The sequence below is a fragment of the Pinus tabuliformis genome, chromosome 6 (assembly GCF_031772625.1).
Source record: "Pinus tabuliformis cultivar Carrire ecotype Pingquan chromosome 6, CPIR1, whole genome shotgun sequence".
Taxonomy (NCBI): Eukaryota; Viridiplantae; Streptophyta; class Pinopsida; order Pinales; family Pinaceae; genus Pinus; species Pinus tabuliformis.
Window position 1 is genome coordinate 1,910,101,968 of NC_142292.1, and position 15,593 is coordinate 1,910,117,560.

The 15,593-nt window shown below is 40.4% G+C and overlaps 1 protein-coding gene across 5 annotated transcripts in view; it reads right to left on the reverse strand.

Annotated features, from left to right (window-relative positions):
• Positions 1-15,593, reverse strand: part of SDG37 (SET domain group 37) — a 344,199-nt gene that overhangs the window by 138,052 nt on the left and 190,554 nt on the right. For all 5 annotated transcript variants that reach the window (XM_089431018.1, XM_089431023.1, XM_089431004.1 and 2 more), the window contains one exon: positions 15,354-15,458. In XM_089431018.1, the coding sequence (XP_089287144.1) occupies positions 15,354-15,458 (105 nt within the window). The remainder of the gene's footprint in view (positions 1-15,353; positions 15,459-15,593) is intronic.

Genomic DNA, 15,593 nt, shown 5'->3' on the forward strand with positions numbered 1-15,593 from the left:
GAATTAGGGCCTCTTGGCTGCAGATAGATGACCTTAGATTAGGTCTCTCTAGGTTGCGGCTAGATCCTTCTTTAACTGCGTGTAGGGTCCCCTTGTTGATGCGGATGAGAACCTCCTCTACTATGGATTAGGCCTATGGTTAGAGCACTAGGGCACCTTCAAGACTGCAGCTATGGCTTCTTTATGACTGCGGCTAGGGCATGGCTAGATCTCCTTCCTTTAGGACTATGGCTAGGGCTTCTTCCTTTAGGACTGCGACTAGGGCTCTTTTCTCTCTAGACCTCTCTTTCCACCTAAACCCAAACGAGTGGAGAGAGATCACAAGAGATGAGTGTGTCAAAATGACTTGAAGACCTCTTCTATTTATAATGCAACATTGAGGAAAAGTTGGGGTAATTTGGTTGCTGGCTGACCTTGACAAATTGTCAATAACACAAACAAATTCATATCTCCATAAATACATGTCATAATCGGATGGTATTTAGATCAGTCCTACACCTCTCGAAGAGAGGAATCCATGAAAAATATCAGCTGCCATAAATAAGATGACCTACATGGAGTTTGGCCCTAGTTGCCAATTTTAGTAGGGAAGCTTGGTGAAATTGTGCGAGATCTGGGATAGAGGCAGTTGGCAATGCTTTAAACCATTTCTTAACTTCTCCTGTGAGACTTTGGGCAAATAGTGTCATCTTCACATCAACATCATAATTTTCTTGCAAATCTAAATAATCATTCATTTTCTCTATATGTTGTTGAGCGGTGATTGGCTCTGTGTCATCAAATTGAGGTATTCGGCTCTGATAATCTGGCGGCATGGCATTAAGTTGTCCAAGTAGGACCAAGGGGTCATATCAAGTTGCCATGATGGGTAAATGAGAGGAAGATGTAACTACAATGGATGTGGATGTGGAAGGTATTAAAGGGGGTGGGATGGTACTTTCTTTTGTTGGTGTAGTGGTGGTAGGGATAGTGGATGAAATGGGTACACTGGTGATAGGGAGAATTACTGGAGGTGTAGTTGAAATAAGGGGAATCTCTAGAGGGGTAGTAGAAATAGGGGGAATCTCTGGTGGTATAGTAGTACGAGGTGGAATTAATAGTGGGGTTGGTGATGAGGCAGTAGAACTAGGGGGAATCAAAGGTGGGGTTGGTGATGAGGCAGTAGAAGAAGAAGGTGAAGATTTAGATGATTGATGATTAAGAGTTTTTTGTGCAGCCTGATCTAATTCAGTCACCAAAACTTCAAGCTTATTAAATTGTTTTATGACATCTTCATCAGAGTCTGGATTAACAAGTTGATGCTTTGAAATATAAGGTTTTAAAATGCTTTCATCAAAAACAGTGTCAAGTACAAAGTTGTCAGATTTAGTACGAAAGAGGCTCTGTTCAAAAGCTAAATCAAACTCAATATCCTCTACAGTTACAAAACTTTTAGGGAGAGAATTAAATTTGGGCAGTGGATTATTACTTGCTTGTCTCTCAGTAAAATTCATCTTTCTAACAAGTTTTTCAAGATTATCTACAATTTTTTGTGGTTTTGGATCTGGATTAGCTCTAGTGTATATCTTTCTAGGAGCTAGATCTGTAATTAATTATTTACAGATATAAATATGTACAAAATTTATGTGGAAAACACCTTTAATAACATCTATTTCATAGCCACAAAATTGAAAGTCTTTAAGCTTTGAAATAAAAATTTTAGCAGGGAAAAATTTAACTTTATATAAGATTTGTTCGAAGTTCCCCAATATGGTCACCAAAATGTTATCACTTTGTAATTTCCCAAGGGCGTGAGAGAAACCCAGAGGTAACCACAAAACCACTATGGAAGCTGGGATCTAGCCCTTCTAGCTTCAGAGAGGGATATCTCTATATGATTTAGATTTGTTGATTTAAGATATTAGGCTAGTTATGAGTTCTAAGTTTGATTTTTTCGAAGGTTTGGTTGAAACTGCAAGGATAGTCCATTGGGCATGGAGTCAACAAGTCTTGGGTGATCAAATACAAGAATTGCAGAGCAAATGTAACAGGGCAAGGTACACAAGCTTTTGGATCTTTAGAGCATTTATGGAATGAATGGGATGAAAATATTTAGATTCAATTAAACATAGAGCATACTAGGATGAATTATATATTTAATATTAGTGTGAAAACATAGATATTGTTTATAAGCCAAAGCAGACTGTATTCAAACAAATTCAGCCCTTAATCTTCTTTAAATCACTGTTGATAATATCGGCGATATATCGGCGATATTTGAAAATATCGCGATATTTTCGGCAAAACGATATATCGCCGAGAAAATATCGCGATATTTTCTATTTTGAAAATATCGCGATATTTTCAAAATATCGGCAAATATCGGAAAATATCGCGATATTTTGAAAATATCGGCAAAATATCGGCTATATTTAAAAATTTGAAAAAAATATTTTTTATGCTTGCCGATATTTGCCGATATTTTGCCGATATTTTTGCCGATATTGCCGATAAGATATTTTCTGGACCCTTGCCGATATTTTGCCGATACCGATATTTTCAACACTGCTTTAAATAATAAAGACAAAAAGAACATATGGAAAACTGGAAAAATAACAATTTTACAAGAGAGGAAACTTCACCAATTGCCTGACACATGAATCCTGGAACAACTTTCTGTATTAATGAAATGATCACTTCAGTACATGCACATCTTTACATCAAGGATCTGCTTTCTTCATATGAGTTCCAACCCTTTGTACTTCGAATTATGAAGTATTTATACAAATTCATCAAAATATCTTGATTTAAAATATCAAGATTTTCCTTACAAAATATTCTAAAAATCTGTTTACAAAAATAGTACAGAAATATAGGCATATAAAATTGTTGTAGCTCTCTAGCACTATCTTCGAGGATTCTGGTGCTGACTTGGCCTGAAAAGATGTTGCTTTGCTTTTGAAGATGAACACCTATTTTACTCAAGTAGTTGACATAGTTTATCCCATCTGTCTTCATTTCGGGTGGAGAATTTGATTAACCTTTTGTAGGTTTCATCCACCTCGGTATATTTCTGAAAGGTGGACTTAATTACAAACAAATGTTTTATCTCATTTTTGATAAATAAATCGAATTTCAAACCTTCCATGAAAGCTTTTCTTGTGATGGTTCCCTTGATGGTGGAAAACTTTGATTTATCACTGGCTATGGAGTATAATTTTTGCTGATAATCATCTAACTGAACCAATTTATCTTCAATTCCTTCCAAACCTGGTAGAGCCTTTTGATTCAGTACATTGAATTTTCTATGGAACTTCTAAATGTTGGCCTCCAAGTTATGGCACTTGTTTTCTAACTGTAGCATCAAGTTCCTTTTTGTAAGGACTCTTTTCACCTCAAGGATTGTTTCTGTCCTGTCTACAATCTCAAATCCCTCTAGTTCCTCATTTGTCTTTGAATTTAGAATCCTTATTAGGGCAGTGGTTTCACCTACTTTCTGTCCCAAACATTCTTTTATTTCCTCAATAACTTCTTTTGATCTTTGCATTAATTCCTCCTGCTCGAAAATTATTTCGATGGAAGGCCAAATTTCAGTCATAGCTTCATTGATTTCCACCCAAACGTTCTCCCTTGTCTGTGCAATTGTCTGGAACATGGCTAATTCATTCTCTAACTATTCAATTCTCTGAGTTAACATGTGAGTCTTTTGAAGCTCAGCCATGTACACATTATCAATCTTTAAAATCTTCTCTTGGGGATTATTTAGCTGAGCTTTCAGATTCTCAATCTCCTGCCCTCTGATAGAAAGGTCCTCCATTGCTTTGACTAATTCTCCTGATGAGTCTGTAGAATGTGCTTCAACTATGATGGTTGCTGAAGTGGAAGCTCCTCTCGTCGATATACCTGTAATCGGGATTGTTGTGAGTGCAATGACTGCTAACTTTGTTGACTGTTCTTTCTCCTTTAGCATTTTTTCCATTTCAGTCTCCATCTCTTTAATTTTCCTATTTTGCTCAACGATAATCTTGAACATGTCTTCTTTCTCTTTCTCTAGCTCTCCAACTTCCTTGGTTTGTGGATCTTCAGTGGATGGAAGCTTGAGTTGCTTTTTTAGAGCTGCAATGTCCCCATTCTTTCTTCTAGTAATTTCCTCTGCAGCTTTCACATCACTAGGATCATATCCCAGTTCGATTACTAGATCCTCTAAGGACTTAATCTTAGTGTCTTTAGCTAAAGAGGATATGTTTTCTCGTTTGAGTTGGGACTGAATGTTGTTGACCAAAGCTTGCAGCCTGGAAGCTGCCATTGTTGAGTTTGTCAAGGTTGAATACAGCATCTCACCTGTTTGTTTGTGTAAGTCCATCTGATCAATGGGATGGATTTGATCAACATTGAAAGAAAAGATAGATTTCTTGTAATCATCTAGAGTTTTGGGAAAAGGAACCTCAGCCTGGAGGAAGGCTATCTGCATCTTTCCTTTCTCTGTGTCAAAGGCAGAGAGAAGCCTATGTTGTGAGGATGTTGTTTGTTTCCAAAATTGAGAATAGGTAGTAGCCTTTAGAATCTCATCTTTCTTCTTAATTTCATTATACTTGGCAAATATGTTTGTTTCAACATGGTCATGAATCAATTCTCCTAACTAAGATGTGTCCAGTGGATCTTGGGAAGCTGAAGGTGATGGAGATCCTATGAAAATATCTTCATTCCTGGTAAAGTGTAGGGGCTTTTCAAAACTACAGTGGACTATACATTTTCCTCTTGAAAAGATTCTTCTGTTGGATTGGCCTTTTGTCTCTTCTTGTAAATCTGAAACTGTTTCCCATGAATTTCTGTCATTGAAGGAGAAACATCCTCCCTTGGTCCTTTTTCCTCCTCCTGTAGTGTTGGAGTCTGTGATGTTGTTGTAGATTGTACATGTTCTTCTGCCTCCTGCAAAGTATTTTCCTGCCATTGATCCTGATTCATATATTTTTCTATTTTTGGCCTAGGAGTATGAGTGTAGGGAGTAGTCTTCTACTCTACTCTTAGTTCTGAAGTTATTCCCAAAGGGTCATATGACCAAGGGAAGCTGAGTTTAATATTCATCTCCTTGAGGAGAAGATTTGCTTCTTTGGTTGTTGTCCTGGTATTGCAAATAAAAGGCCCAACCTATGTTTAAATCTTGAATTGAGATTTCTTCTTGGCTACCACAAATTGCAGCTCATCCATATTAATCATTTGTCTAATATATTCTAGTGAAAAAATTCCCATGGGAACAAATTTGGGCAACCTATATGGAGGAAATTTGCACCCATACACTTTGATCTCAATGTAATTTTGGTACAGGTACCAGTCACCTGTCTTTGTTTGCTCACTTAGACGTAGAAATCTTTTTATCTTAGGTCCTATCCTTGGTTCAGCATCACTATTCAATAGGAAAGCAACTGTATACAAGAACTGGTCTACATAATCACTAAAGGTAAATTCATTGGTATGCTTCCTTACCAAGGAAGTCCAATGAATCACAAACTAGGCATTCTCTTGTTCATCCAGTTCTTGTAATTGAAATTGAAACCGGTCTGCCTGATGGAACAAAAACAAATACAATAAAGTTGAAGCATACTTAAAAACCCCTTTTGTAGAAAACTTTAGGAATTGTTCATGGATGACATCTGCTAGGAATTCACTGTAATTGAAGATGACTAAGGGCTTTTCACCTATTGAGAAAACTGATAAAAACCCTATGATGGCTTCATCAACCCACTGATCGGATTGGTAGCCCAGTAAACAAGAAACTATTGTATTAATTTGCTTTTTCATTTCAGGGAACATGGAGGATAGATAAGGAGGATTTTTCTTAGGCGATTGGACATCCTCAAGTAGAAATGTCTCAAAGGTTTTGGCTCTGTGAGGGAAAGTGAGGTTTTGGTAGAGTTCCATGAGGGAATCTACTGAAAAGGGTTTCAAAGAGGTAGAATTTTGAATCTAAAGCATTTGGCTTATGGAATCAATGGTAATTATGAAAAGAATATCATTGTTTTGGGCTACAATTGCCCATTGACTGGGTATGTACCTAAAATGGCACCATGCAACGAGTTCTGGAAAGTGATAGGTCTGAGGAAAAACAAATTGGGGTAGGAAGGAGTCCCACAGATTCAATTCGTCGCTGAGGTCAAGGAATTTTTTCTTTAACCAGTTGTGGAGTTCGTAAAGGTCAAACTCACAATCGGTCCCAAAAATTTTATAATGTTCATCAACTGATGGTTGATGGTCTAAGTCATTACAGGGGGTAGCGAGGGGTTTTCAACTATAGATTTGGATTTACCTTTAAAAGACATGGTGGAAAGGAAAGAAGCAAATGTTGTAATTACCCGGGAATTTGGTCGGATGACACTAGTGGCTGGATGACTGGTAGTGGTGACAAGTCGTCTTCCTAACTGGTTGCGGTGGCAGTCTAGTTCGCTGACTGGTTGCAATAACAGTAACAGGTTCATTGTCGCAGGATTTGCAGCAAGGTCGCAAAAGGAAAGCTGACTAAATGGGTTTTGGTAATTTTATTGGTCAAATCACTTACCCTTGAACGATTATCCGTTTAATGGGATAAATTCATTAATCTAGGAACAGTTAAGTGTTGAAACATGTTAATTTTAGTTATGTTCTATGCTTAGAGCAATTTATTTCAATTTTCACAGTTAGCTCAATATCTTTTCCAGATTAGCAATCACATCAGCATTAAAGTAAACTGCAGATAGAACATAAACATAAATTGCAGAAGACAAGCCAAGACAAGAGGACACAAGATGTGGCGCTAGCTAGGGACAAACCCCAATGTGGGGAAACCCTTGATCAATTCTTCTTATATGTTCTTCAATAGTTCAGCAGAGAGAGAGAGAGAGATAGTACGTTTACAACAGAAGTCAACACTTTGACTTATCTAGATAAGAGCATAGATCATCTCTAAGAAGAAGATACATGAAATCAGTTGAATACATGTTGCTTCAACTAATTCTCCAAGGTGACTCCTTCACCTATCGTTGTGCTACATTTCATCATCATGTTGCACCTCACCGCGCTGCACCATGTTGCACCCATCATCACTATGTTGCATCTCATCACGCTTCATTAATCATGATTGTACCCATCACTGTACTGCATTATGTGTCATTGTTGCACCATGTTGCCATCTTGACCTACGTGTTGGCTGCACCTTGCTTGCTTGTTGTCCCTTGCTTGCTTGTTGTTCCGCATGCTTGTTGTCCTTAGCATGCTTGTTGTCCCTGGCATGCTTGTTTTCCTTAGCATGCTTGTTGTTGCATGCTAGTTATCCCTTGCAAGATAGCTGTGACATTGCATGCTTGGTGTATTTGCTGCTAAGCACCATACAATTGTCCCAATGTTAGTTAGTTGTCCCTTGCATGTTGCTCTCCTTCGAAGACAGATGCTCCGGTTGTTCCCGGCAACTCTAGCAGTTCCAGCTGTTCCCCGCAGTTCCGACAGTTCTGGCAGTTCCGGCTTTTCCGGCAGTTCCGGCTTTTCTGGTAGTTCTGGCATTTCCGGCTTTTTTGGTAGTTCCGGCTTTTCCGGCATTTCCGGCTTTTCCGACAGTTCCGTCTTTTCCGACAGTTCTAGCTTTTCTGGCAGTTCCGGCTTTTTCGACAGTTCTAGCTTTTCCGGTAGTTCCAGCTTTTCTGGCAGTTCTAGCTTTTCCGGTAGTTTCGCCTTTTCCGACTTTTGTGGCAGTTCCGGCTTTTCCAGCAGTTCCGGCTTTTCTGGCAGTTCCGGCTTTTCTGGCAGTTCCAGCTTTTCCGGCAGTTCCGGATTTTTGCCCTCTGGATCAGGGCAACGTTATTCCTTAGGATCTCTCCTCCTACTAAAACCCAAAGACAAGTAGAGAGAGGAAGAGATCCCAAGTGTGTCGAAATGACTTGAAGGCCACCTCTATTTATATTAAAATGTTGAACACGTGGGGTTTATTTGGTTGCTGGCCGACCTTGATGAATTGTCTTAAAACGCAAATAAATTCATAACTCCATGAATACTTATCGGAATCGGATGATCTTTAGATAAATCCTACACCTCTCGATGAGAGGGATCCAAGAAAAATATCAGCTGCCATAAATAAGATGACCCACATGGAGTTTGGCCCTAGTTTCCAATTTTAACACTCCCTCTCAACTAGGGAGAATTCCATCTGTTGATCCATATGTCCGGTTGTACTATCTCTGCCATCAGTGCCCTGCACTGCTCTACTCTGCTCTGATCTGCTTTGCTCTACTGAAACATGAAGAAGAAGAATTGATCGAGAATGTCTCATACCATTCTCTGCTGACCCGAAGTCAGTTTCATCTGAAGAGAGTGTGTCACATCACACTTACTGACCCGAAGTCAATTTTATTGATCCCAGATCAATATCACAAGAGAGTGTCTCAAACCACTCATACTGATCCCAAATCAGTTTCATTGATCCCAGATCAATGTCACAAGAGAATGTCTCAAACCACTCATACTGATCCCAGATCAATGGAGGTCATCCTAGCATAGGGAGTACGGTAGATACAGCGATGCGTCCATCGATAGTACTACTATGGTCCCTATCCTCATTTCCCTACTCATTGATCAAATGAGAGGTACTTCCCATGAGTCCCAGACTGCATGGGTAAGATGCCTCGATAGGAGAACTAATCATCCTATCCACAGGAGAACGAATCATCTAGCAAGTGGATGCCACGGAGAACTAATCATCCTGGCCCACGGGAGAACTAATCATCCTCTTCCACAGTCGCCACAGAGAACAAATCATCCTGGCCCACAGGAGAACCAATCATCTTGTTCCATAGTCACCATGGAGAACAAATCATCATAGCCCACAGGAGAACTAATCATCCTGTTCCACAGTTGCCACGGGAGAAATAATCATCCCGGCCCACAAGAGATCTAATCATCCTATTCCACAGTTGCTACGAGAGAACTAATCATCCCAGCCCACAGAAGAACTAATCATCGTGTTCATGGCGCACCACCAAGGGAGGGTGAGTTGCCCTGTTGTCATATGTTGCTCTAGTAAGTACCCCAAGCCCCCAAGAGCTCCTAGAGCTCAATGCATGCAACATGCAGGGCCCTTATAAGAAGGTCTCTCAACGACTCCAAGTCGTTCGAGAAAGTCACAAATTTGACCTTTCCCCGGGGCTTTGACAAAATGTCTGCAACATGTACATCAGTCTCAATGCGATGGAGCCTCCTCGCTCACCGACTTACCATATCGCAGATAAGGCAGTATCTAATTTCTATCTACTAAAGCAATCATCGAATATGGGATTCCTCAATAAGCGAATCCCCCTCTGGTTGTCACATAGAGTCACAGTGGTATTCATCATGTGTACAAACAGCTCACTTAAGAGCTTCTACAACCATGCAGCTTCACACGAGATCATACTCGTATCTATGTATTCGGTCTCGACGGTGATTATAGCAACTAACTTCTGCCTCTTGCTCATCCATGATATCGAAGCAGAATCCAAAGAGAACCAGCACTGAGAAGTGCTCTAGTGATCCTCCACACTGCCTGCCCAATCAGCATTCGAATAATCATGCAGTTTCATATTTCTGGCAGTGTATCTCAATCCATGAGAGATTGTGCCCCGAAGATATCTCAGAAGATTCTTGGCACCAATCTAGTGAGGCTCAACCAAATATGAGCTAACCATGCAAACTGCAAAACACATGTCCGGACGAAAGTTCACCAAGAACATCAACACGAATGAGTTTCTGAAACTCAGAGGCATTTCCCAAATCTAGTCCGACATCACTACCATATAACTTTTGAAAGTTAAGATCCTCGAGGTAGTCACAGGCTTACAGTTTATCATTCCACATCCGGAATCCAACTCCCTCTTACTTCTACAATGAGAGGGTCTACACCTGTCAGAAATAGGTCGTCCTCATAAGGTGCTGGTATGAGAGGTCTATCATCCACAACCTTCAAACAATGGTTTGGATCGGCTTCACTCTTAGTGAATCTCAGCTTCATCTGAATCTCAAACTCCTCAAGTTGTTCCAAACCTGTGGACCTGCTACATGAGGGCAATGGTCCCCTTGTAAGATTTTCCTTTGGCACATCTCAGACATGTACTTTCATGCTCTTTTTGAATTCAGGCATCCCTGTCACCATCTGACTCACAGACCTCCGGTGCTACGTGTTAATGGACATGATCCCCAATGGACCATCCTGCAACTTGATACAAATTTCCAACCCTGAACCCATGAGAAAAAGCATCTTTGAAAATTATATTTTTTGACACATACCTTTCCATCGATGAATGCCACCCTGAAACCTTTGACTTCCATTTCCGAGATGGACACCAAGTTCTTCTTGCGATCAAGTACATAAAAGAGATTTTGTAGATGAATAGAGTTACCCTTATTCAATTGAAAGTTAACATTCCCTACACGCTTTCCGGGATAGATGGCATCGACTCCAAGTATAATCCCACGATTGTTTCCATCTCTACTACATTAGAGAGTGCACCCATCTATCCGATGAAGTGCCTTGAAGCACTACAATCTATAACCCAGATTCCCAAAGAATTTGAAGGAGACGACCAATACAAGATAACGCTTCTTTATCTTATCAGAAACAACATTTGATTCTTCATACCTAGGGTTCCTTGCTTTCTATGAAGAGTCGGCCATTTCCTTGATGACCTGCATTACCTGTCATTCCTTTGATCATTGAAGATGTCCCTGGAATGATTGTTATCATCATCAAGTGATGTGTCCCTGCCATTTGGACACTGCTTCGCATAATGGCCGAACTAGTTATCTGCCTTTCCTTCCACCCAGAGATCCAGTCTTCCAATGAAGTGATCTTTAGGTAGGCCATATTCCGCTGCACCATTCTGATAATATTCTCTGCTTCGACTTCACCCTTCGTGCATTTGAAGAGGGATGAGGAATCCACTAATCCTTTTGTCCTTTCCCAACTGTCTTCGGTGATTGCTCTTTCACTCTTACTTGGGCATTGTCTTCACCTCAGCTCCAATACCATGTTAATTTTAGGTATGTTCTATGCTTAGAGCAATTTATTTCAATTTTCACAGTTAGCTCAATATCTTTCCCAGATTAGCAATCACATCAGCATTAAAGTAAACTGCAAATAGAACATAAACATAAATTGCAAAAGAAAAGCCAAGACAAGAGGACACAAGATGTGGCGCTAGCCAAGGACAAAACCCAATGTGGGGAAACCCTTGGTCAATTCTTTTTATATGTTCTTCAATAGTTCAGCAGAGAGAGAGAGAGAGAGAGAGAGTACGTTTACAATAGAAGTCAACACTTTGACTTATCTAGATAAGAGCATAGATCATCTCTAAGAAGATGATACATGAGATCAGTTGAAGACATGTTGCTTCAACTAATTCTCCAAGGTGACTCCTTCACCTATCATTGTGTTGCATTTCGTCATCATGCTACACCTCACAGCGCTACACCATGTTGCACCCATCATCACTATGCTGCATCTCATCACGCTTCATTAATCATGATTGTACCCATCATTGTACTACATTATGTGCCATTGCTGCACCATGTTGCCATCCTGACCTATGTGTTGGTTGCACCTTGCTTGCTTGTTGTCCCTTGCTTGCTTGTTGTCCTTAGCATGCTTGTTATCCCTAGCATGCTTCTTGTTGCATGCTTGTTTTCCCTTGCATGTTAGCTGTAACATTGCAAGCTTGGTGTATTTGCTGCTGAGTACCATACAATTGTCCCAATGTTAGTTAGTTGGCCCTTGCATGCTGCTCTCCTTTGGAGACAGATGCTCCCACTGTTTCGACAATTCCCAGCAGTTCTGGCAGTTCCAGCTGTTCCCAGCAGTTCGGGTTGTTCCCGGTAGTTCCGGCAATTCTGGGAGTTCCGACTTTTTCGGCAATTCCAGCTTTTCCGGCAGTTCCGACATTTCCGGCTTTTCCGGCCTTTCTAGCAGTTCCGGCTTTTCCAGCATTTCCTGTAGTTCCGGCTTTTCTGGCTTTTCCGGCGTTTCCGTCTTTTCCAATAGTTCTGGTTGTTCCGACAGTTTCAGCTATTCCGGCAGTTCCGGCTTTTCCGGCAGTTCTGGCTTTCCCAACACTTCCGGCTTTTCCGGCAGTTCTGGCTTTCCCAACACTTCCGGCTTTTCCGGCAGTTCTGGCTTTTCCAGGATTTTCCGGCTTTTCCAGCAGTTCCGTCTTTTCCGGCAGTTCCGTCTTTCTGCCCTCTGGATCAAGGCAACGTTATTCCTTAGGATCTCTTCTCCTACTAAAACCCAAAGACAAGTAGAGAGAGGAAGAGATCCCAAGTGTGTAGAAATGACTTGAAGGCCACCTCTATTTATACTAAAACGTTGAGCACATGTGGGGTTTATTTGGTTGCTGGCCAACCTTGACGAATTGTCTTATAACGCAAATAAATTCATAACTCCATGAATACTTATCGGAATCGAATGATCTTTAGATAAATCCTACACCTCTCGATGAGAGGGATCCAAGAAAAATATCAGCTGCCATAAATAAGATGACCCACATGGATTTTGGCCCTAGTTGCCAATTTTAACAAAATAGTTCTATGACAAGCGCAAGGATGCGTCGTTTTCCAGAGCAGAGTCGGATGGGATGTGACAGCAGCGGGAGTGAAGTGGATGGGAAGTGCCATGTGGCGTGACGGGATGGAGTGGAAAGGGAAGCAGAGTTAACGGTCACTTTCTAGGCGGGAAGAGGGAAAAGCTGATTTCGGAAGACGGGGGGCGAAGTCCGTCAGGGAGCGCCACGTCGCAAAAGCTGTGTTGGTGATTCAACCCTTGGGCAACCCCCAAGTACGTAGACTTTGAGGAGACTACGTCTTATTTGGTTTCTCGTCTTATCTAACGATGGTGGTGGGGTTGATAACCAGGCTTGTGATACAGGTTGAGCAGAAACAGAGCTATTTGTTGACAGTTGTATAGCAGTCAGAATTGTTACAGAGATTGAGCAGAGTTGACATTGATATACTAAGCATAAACACCAGTGATTATATTTAGGTATATCTTGTATTGATTCAAAACACGGGTGGATCCAATATGAAAATTGTGAAACGTGGTCTGCAGGCTGATTAGGGTGGTATGGTGGTACAAGGCAGGAGAGTGGAGTCTCCTTTAGGTCGAAGCCTGAGAACACTTCAAGATGGTACGGTGGTGCTAGGGTAGGTTGGTGCCTACACAGGGTATCAGTGCAACTTTTCAGTCGAAGCTGATAAAATGCATCCAGGTTTGAATGTTTTCCTAAAGATCAGTCATCACGAGCCAAGGTGGTAGGGCGATGTTACAAGATAGGTCACAGCCTATTGTCGGGGTCGAAGCCTCCAACCAGTGGTAGCTAATGAATCATGTCTCGATTCAGTTGTATCTCTATGTTGATAAACCATAGTATGTTGTAGCCCACTGGGGTCGGAGCCTCCATCCAGTTGGTGTTGGTAAAACAAATCTCCATATTTATATTCAGGGAGTTTGGGCCTTCCTTGTGCAGTTGCACTAAAGTGATGTATTGAATATATAAAAAGCATTCTGCAGTTTTTTCCCACATTGGGTTTCATTGTAAATCTCGTGTGTACTGTCTTTATTGTTGCGCATTGTTGAATGGTGTTGTTTATTGTTTCTATTATCTGATATTGATTAATGTGAACTAAATGGTTTGAAATTAAAATTAACAAATTGGTCAAAAACACTGATTCACCCCCCTCTCAGTGTTTCCAACACGTACAATATTGCTTTGGGCATCATAAAGACATGCATAAGAGACCTAGGTCAAGGAGTCAGTATCTAATGCAATGTTGTAAAACTTGACAGTGTCATAAAAATTGGCAAGCGTCATCAATTGATGAAATCAGAAAGATCTAGAAAAAACGACAAAACTCCCCAAGCATAAACTTGGCCTTGAAAACTCAAAACAACTTGGAAAAGTTAGCAACCTGAAAAAATCAAATAAAATTTAAAATGTTAGGAGAAATTAGATATTTTCACAACACTGATCTAAGGTGGGGGGAGGTTTCATTGGAAAGAGGATAGACCAAAAGGTCTTGACTCTTCGAAGAGGTAACAAGGGCTATCAAAAGATCATATCATCCCAATGCAAGAAACACTCTTTTCTTGCACTAGAGGAGACATCAGTACTCGTTACAGACAATAGGAACAAAATAAGACTCGTGGGTGAGGACTAAGTCTAACTGAAGGTGCTTATGCATAGCCTTATACTCATTGTACCAGTGGTTCATGAGGACAATATAGCAAGGAGTTGAAAACTATAAACCTCAAAAGGAAAATATGTTGTGGAAGAATGTGAGGCTGATTATAATTGTGTAGAATTATTGGAAGGTATTGGAAATATTTGTGTGGTCATTTGCCCCAAGGCTTGTTCCATAATAATAGTTCTTGTTGTACCAAATGTACTTAAGTCTTAAACAATGGCAATAGATGAGCCAGGTCACTGAAAGAAGGGCATTGTTACAGACCTCATATAGGTTCAAATCCTCAAAGGAATCAGTGGGTTTGCCTAGTCCCTCTAGGGGACTGTTAAAAAGCAGTAGCATTGTGGTCTTTAAGTCAGACCAGACCTCACACCTACATGAATCAAACTATGTCCCACCTCTTGATAAAGTGGTGCATGTTCAACAATTAAGACTCTTGAAGCACCTTGCCAAGAGATTTCTATGTGCTTCAACATAAATCAAAAGATTCTCATCTCATGTGTGCACAACAGTTAAAAGGCAAATAACATAACATGCGCTAAGACACAAATCAAACTATGTCCCACCTCCTGATAAGTGATGCATGTTCAACAATTAAGACTCTTGAAGCATCTTACCAAGAGATTTCTATGTGCTTCAACATAAATCAACAGACTCTCATTTCATGTGTGCAAAACAGTTAAAAGGAAAATAACATAACATGCGCTAACTAGCACAGCCAAGACCTTGCAATTATCTCAACTTTGTCTTTTTTGTGGAAGTGACAACCCAAAATTGTCAATGAGTCAACTAACTTTGCATGTGCAATGCCCTCCTGAGCTTTACCATTTCATCTAAGTTGACTGGCCTCTCTTTAATCAAAATGTATATGAATTATTATTACACAGGCAATAGATTAAGCACTATTTTAAGATATTGATGAACACTAGTCAATTGGGTCTAGCTTGAGTGGTTAAGAGGAAAAGAGGATATCGACCCTACCCAGCTTCAAATCCCACTTGTAACATGTTCACTCTTTGTGAGCTAATTAATTATTGGGGCTGGCAAGTTACCAGCAATCTCATTTTCACCTACAGGCTGTAGAGTGGGAGCTTGGCAACACAGAAAAAAAGGGGGTATAGATGAATACTAAATGAAAACCATACCACTTTAAGGCAGCGTAGGCATTTGCAATCAAAGAAATACTGCTCCTTGAGAGATTTTTGACGTGAGGGGGTACTTGCAGCAATCTCAATATAACTCACTGTCAACTGCAAAGAGCAATCCATGATAATAAGATGAAAGCAATAATAATCCGAGTATCATCTGTTCCAAAAAATAATTTCCAAAACAAGCCAATTACAGGTTTGAAAATGTATTTTATAGATACTAATTACTACTGTACT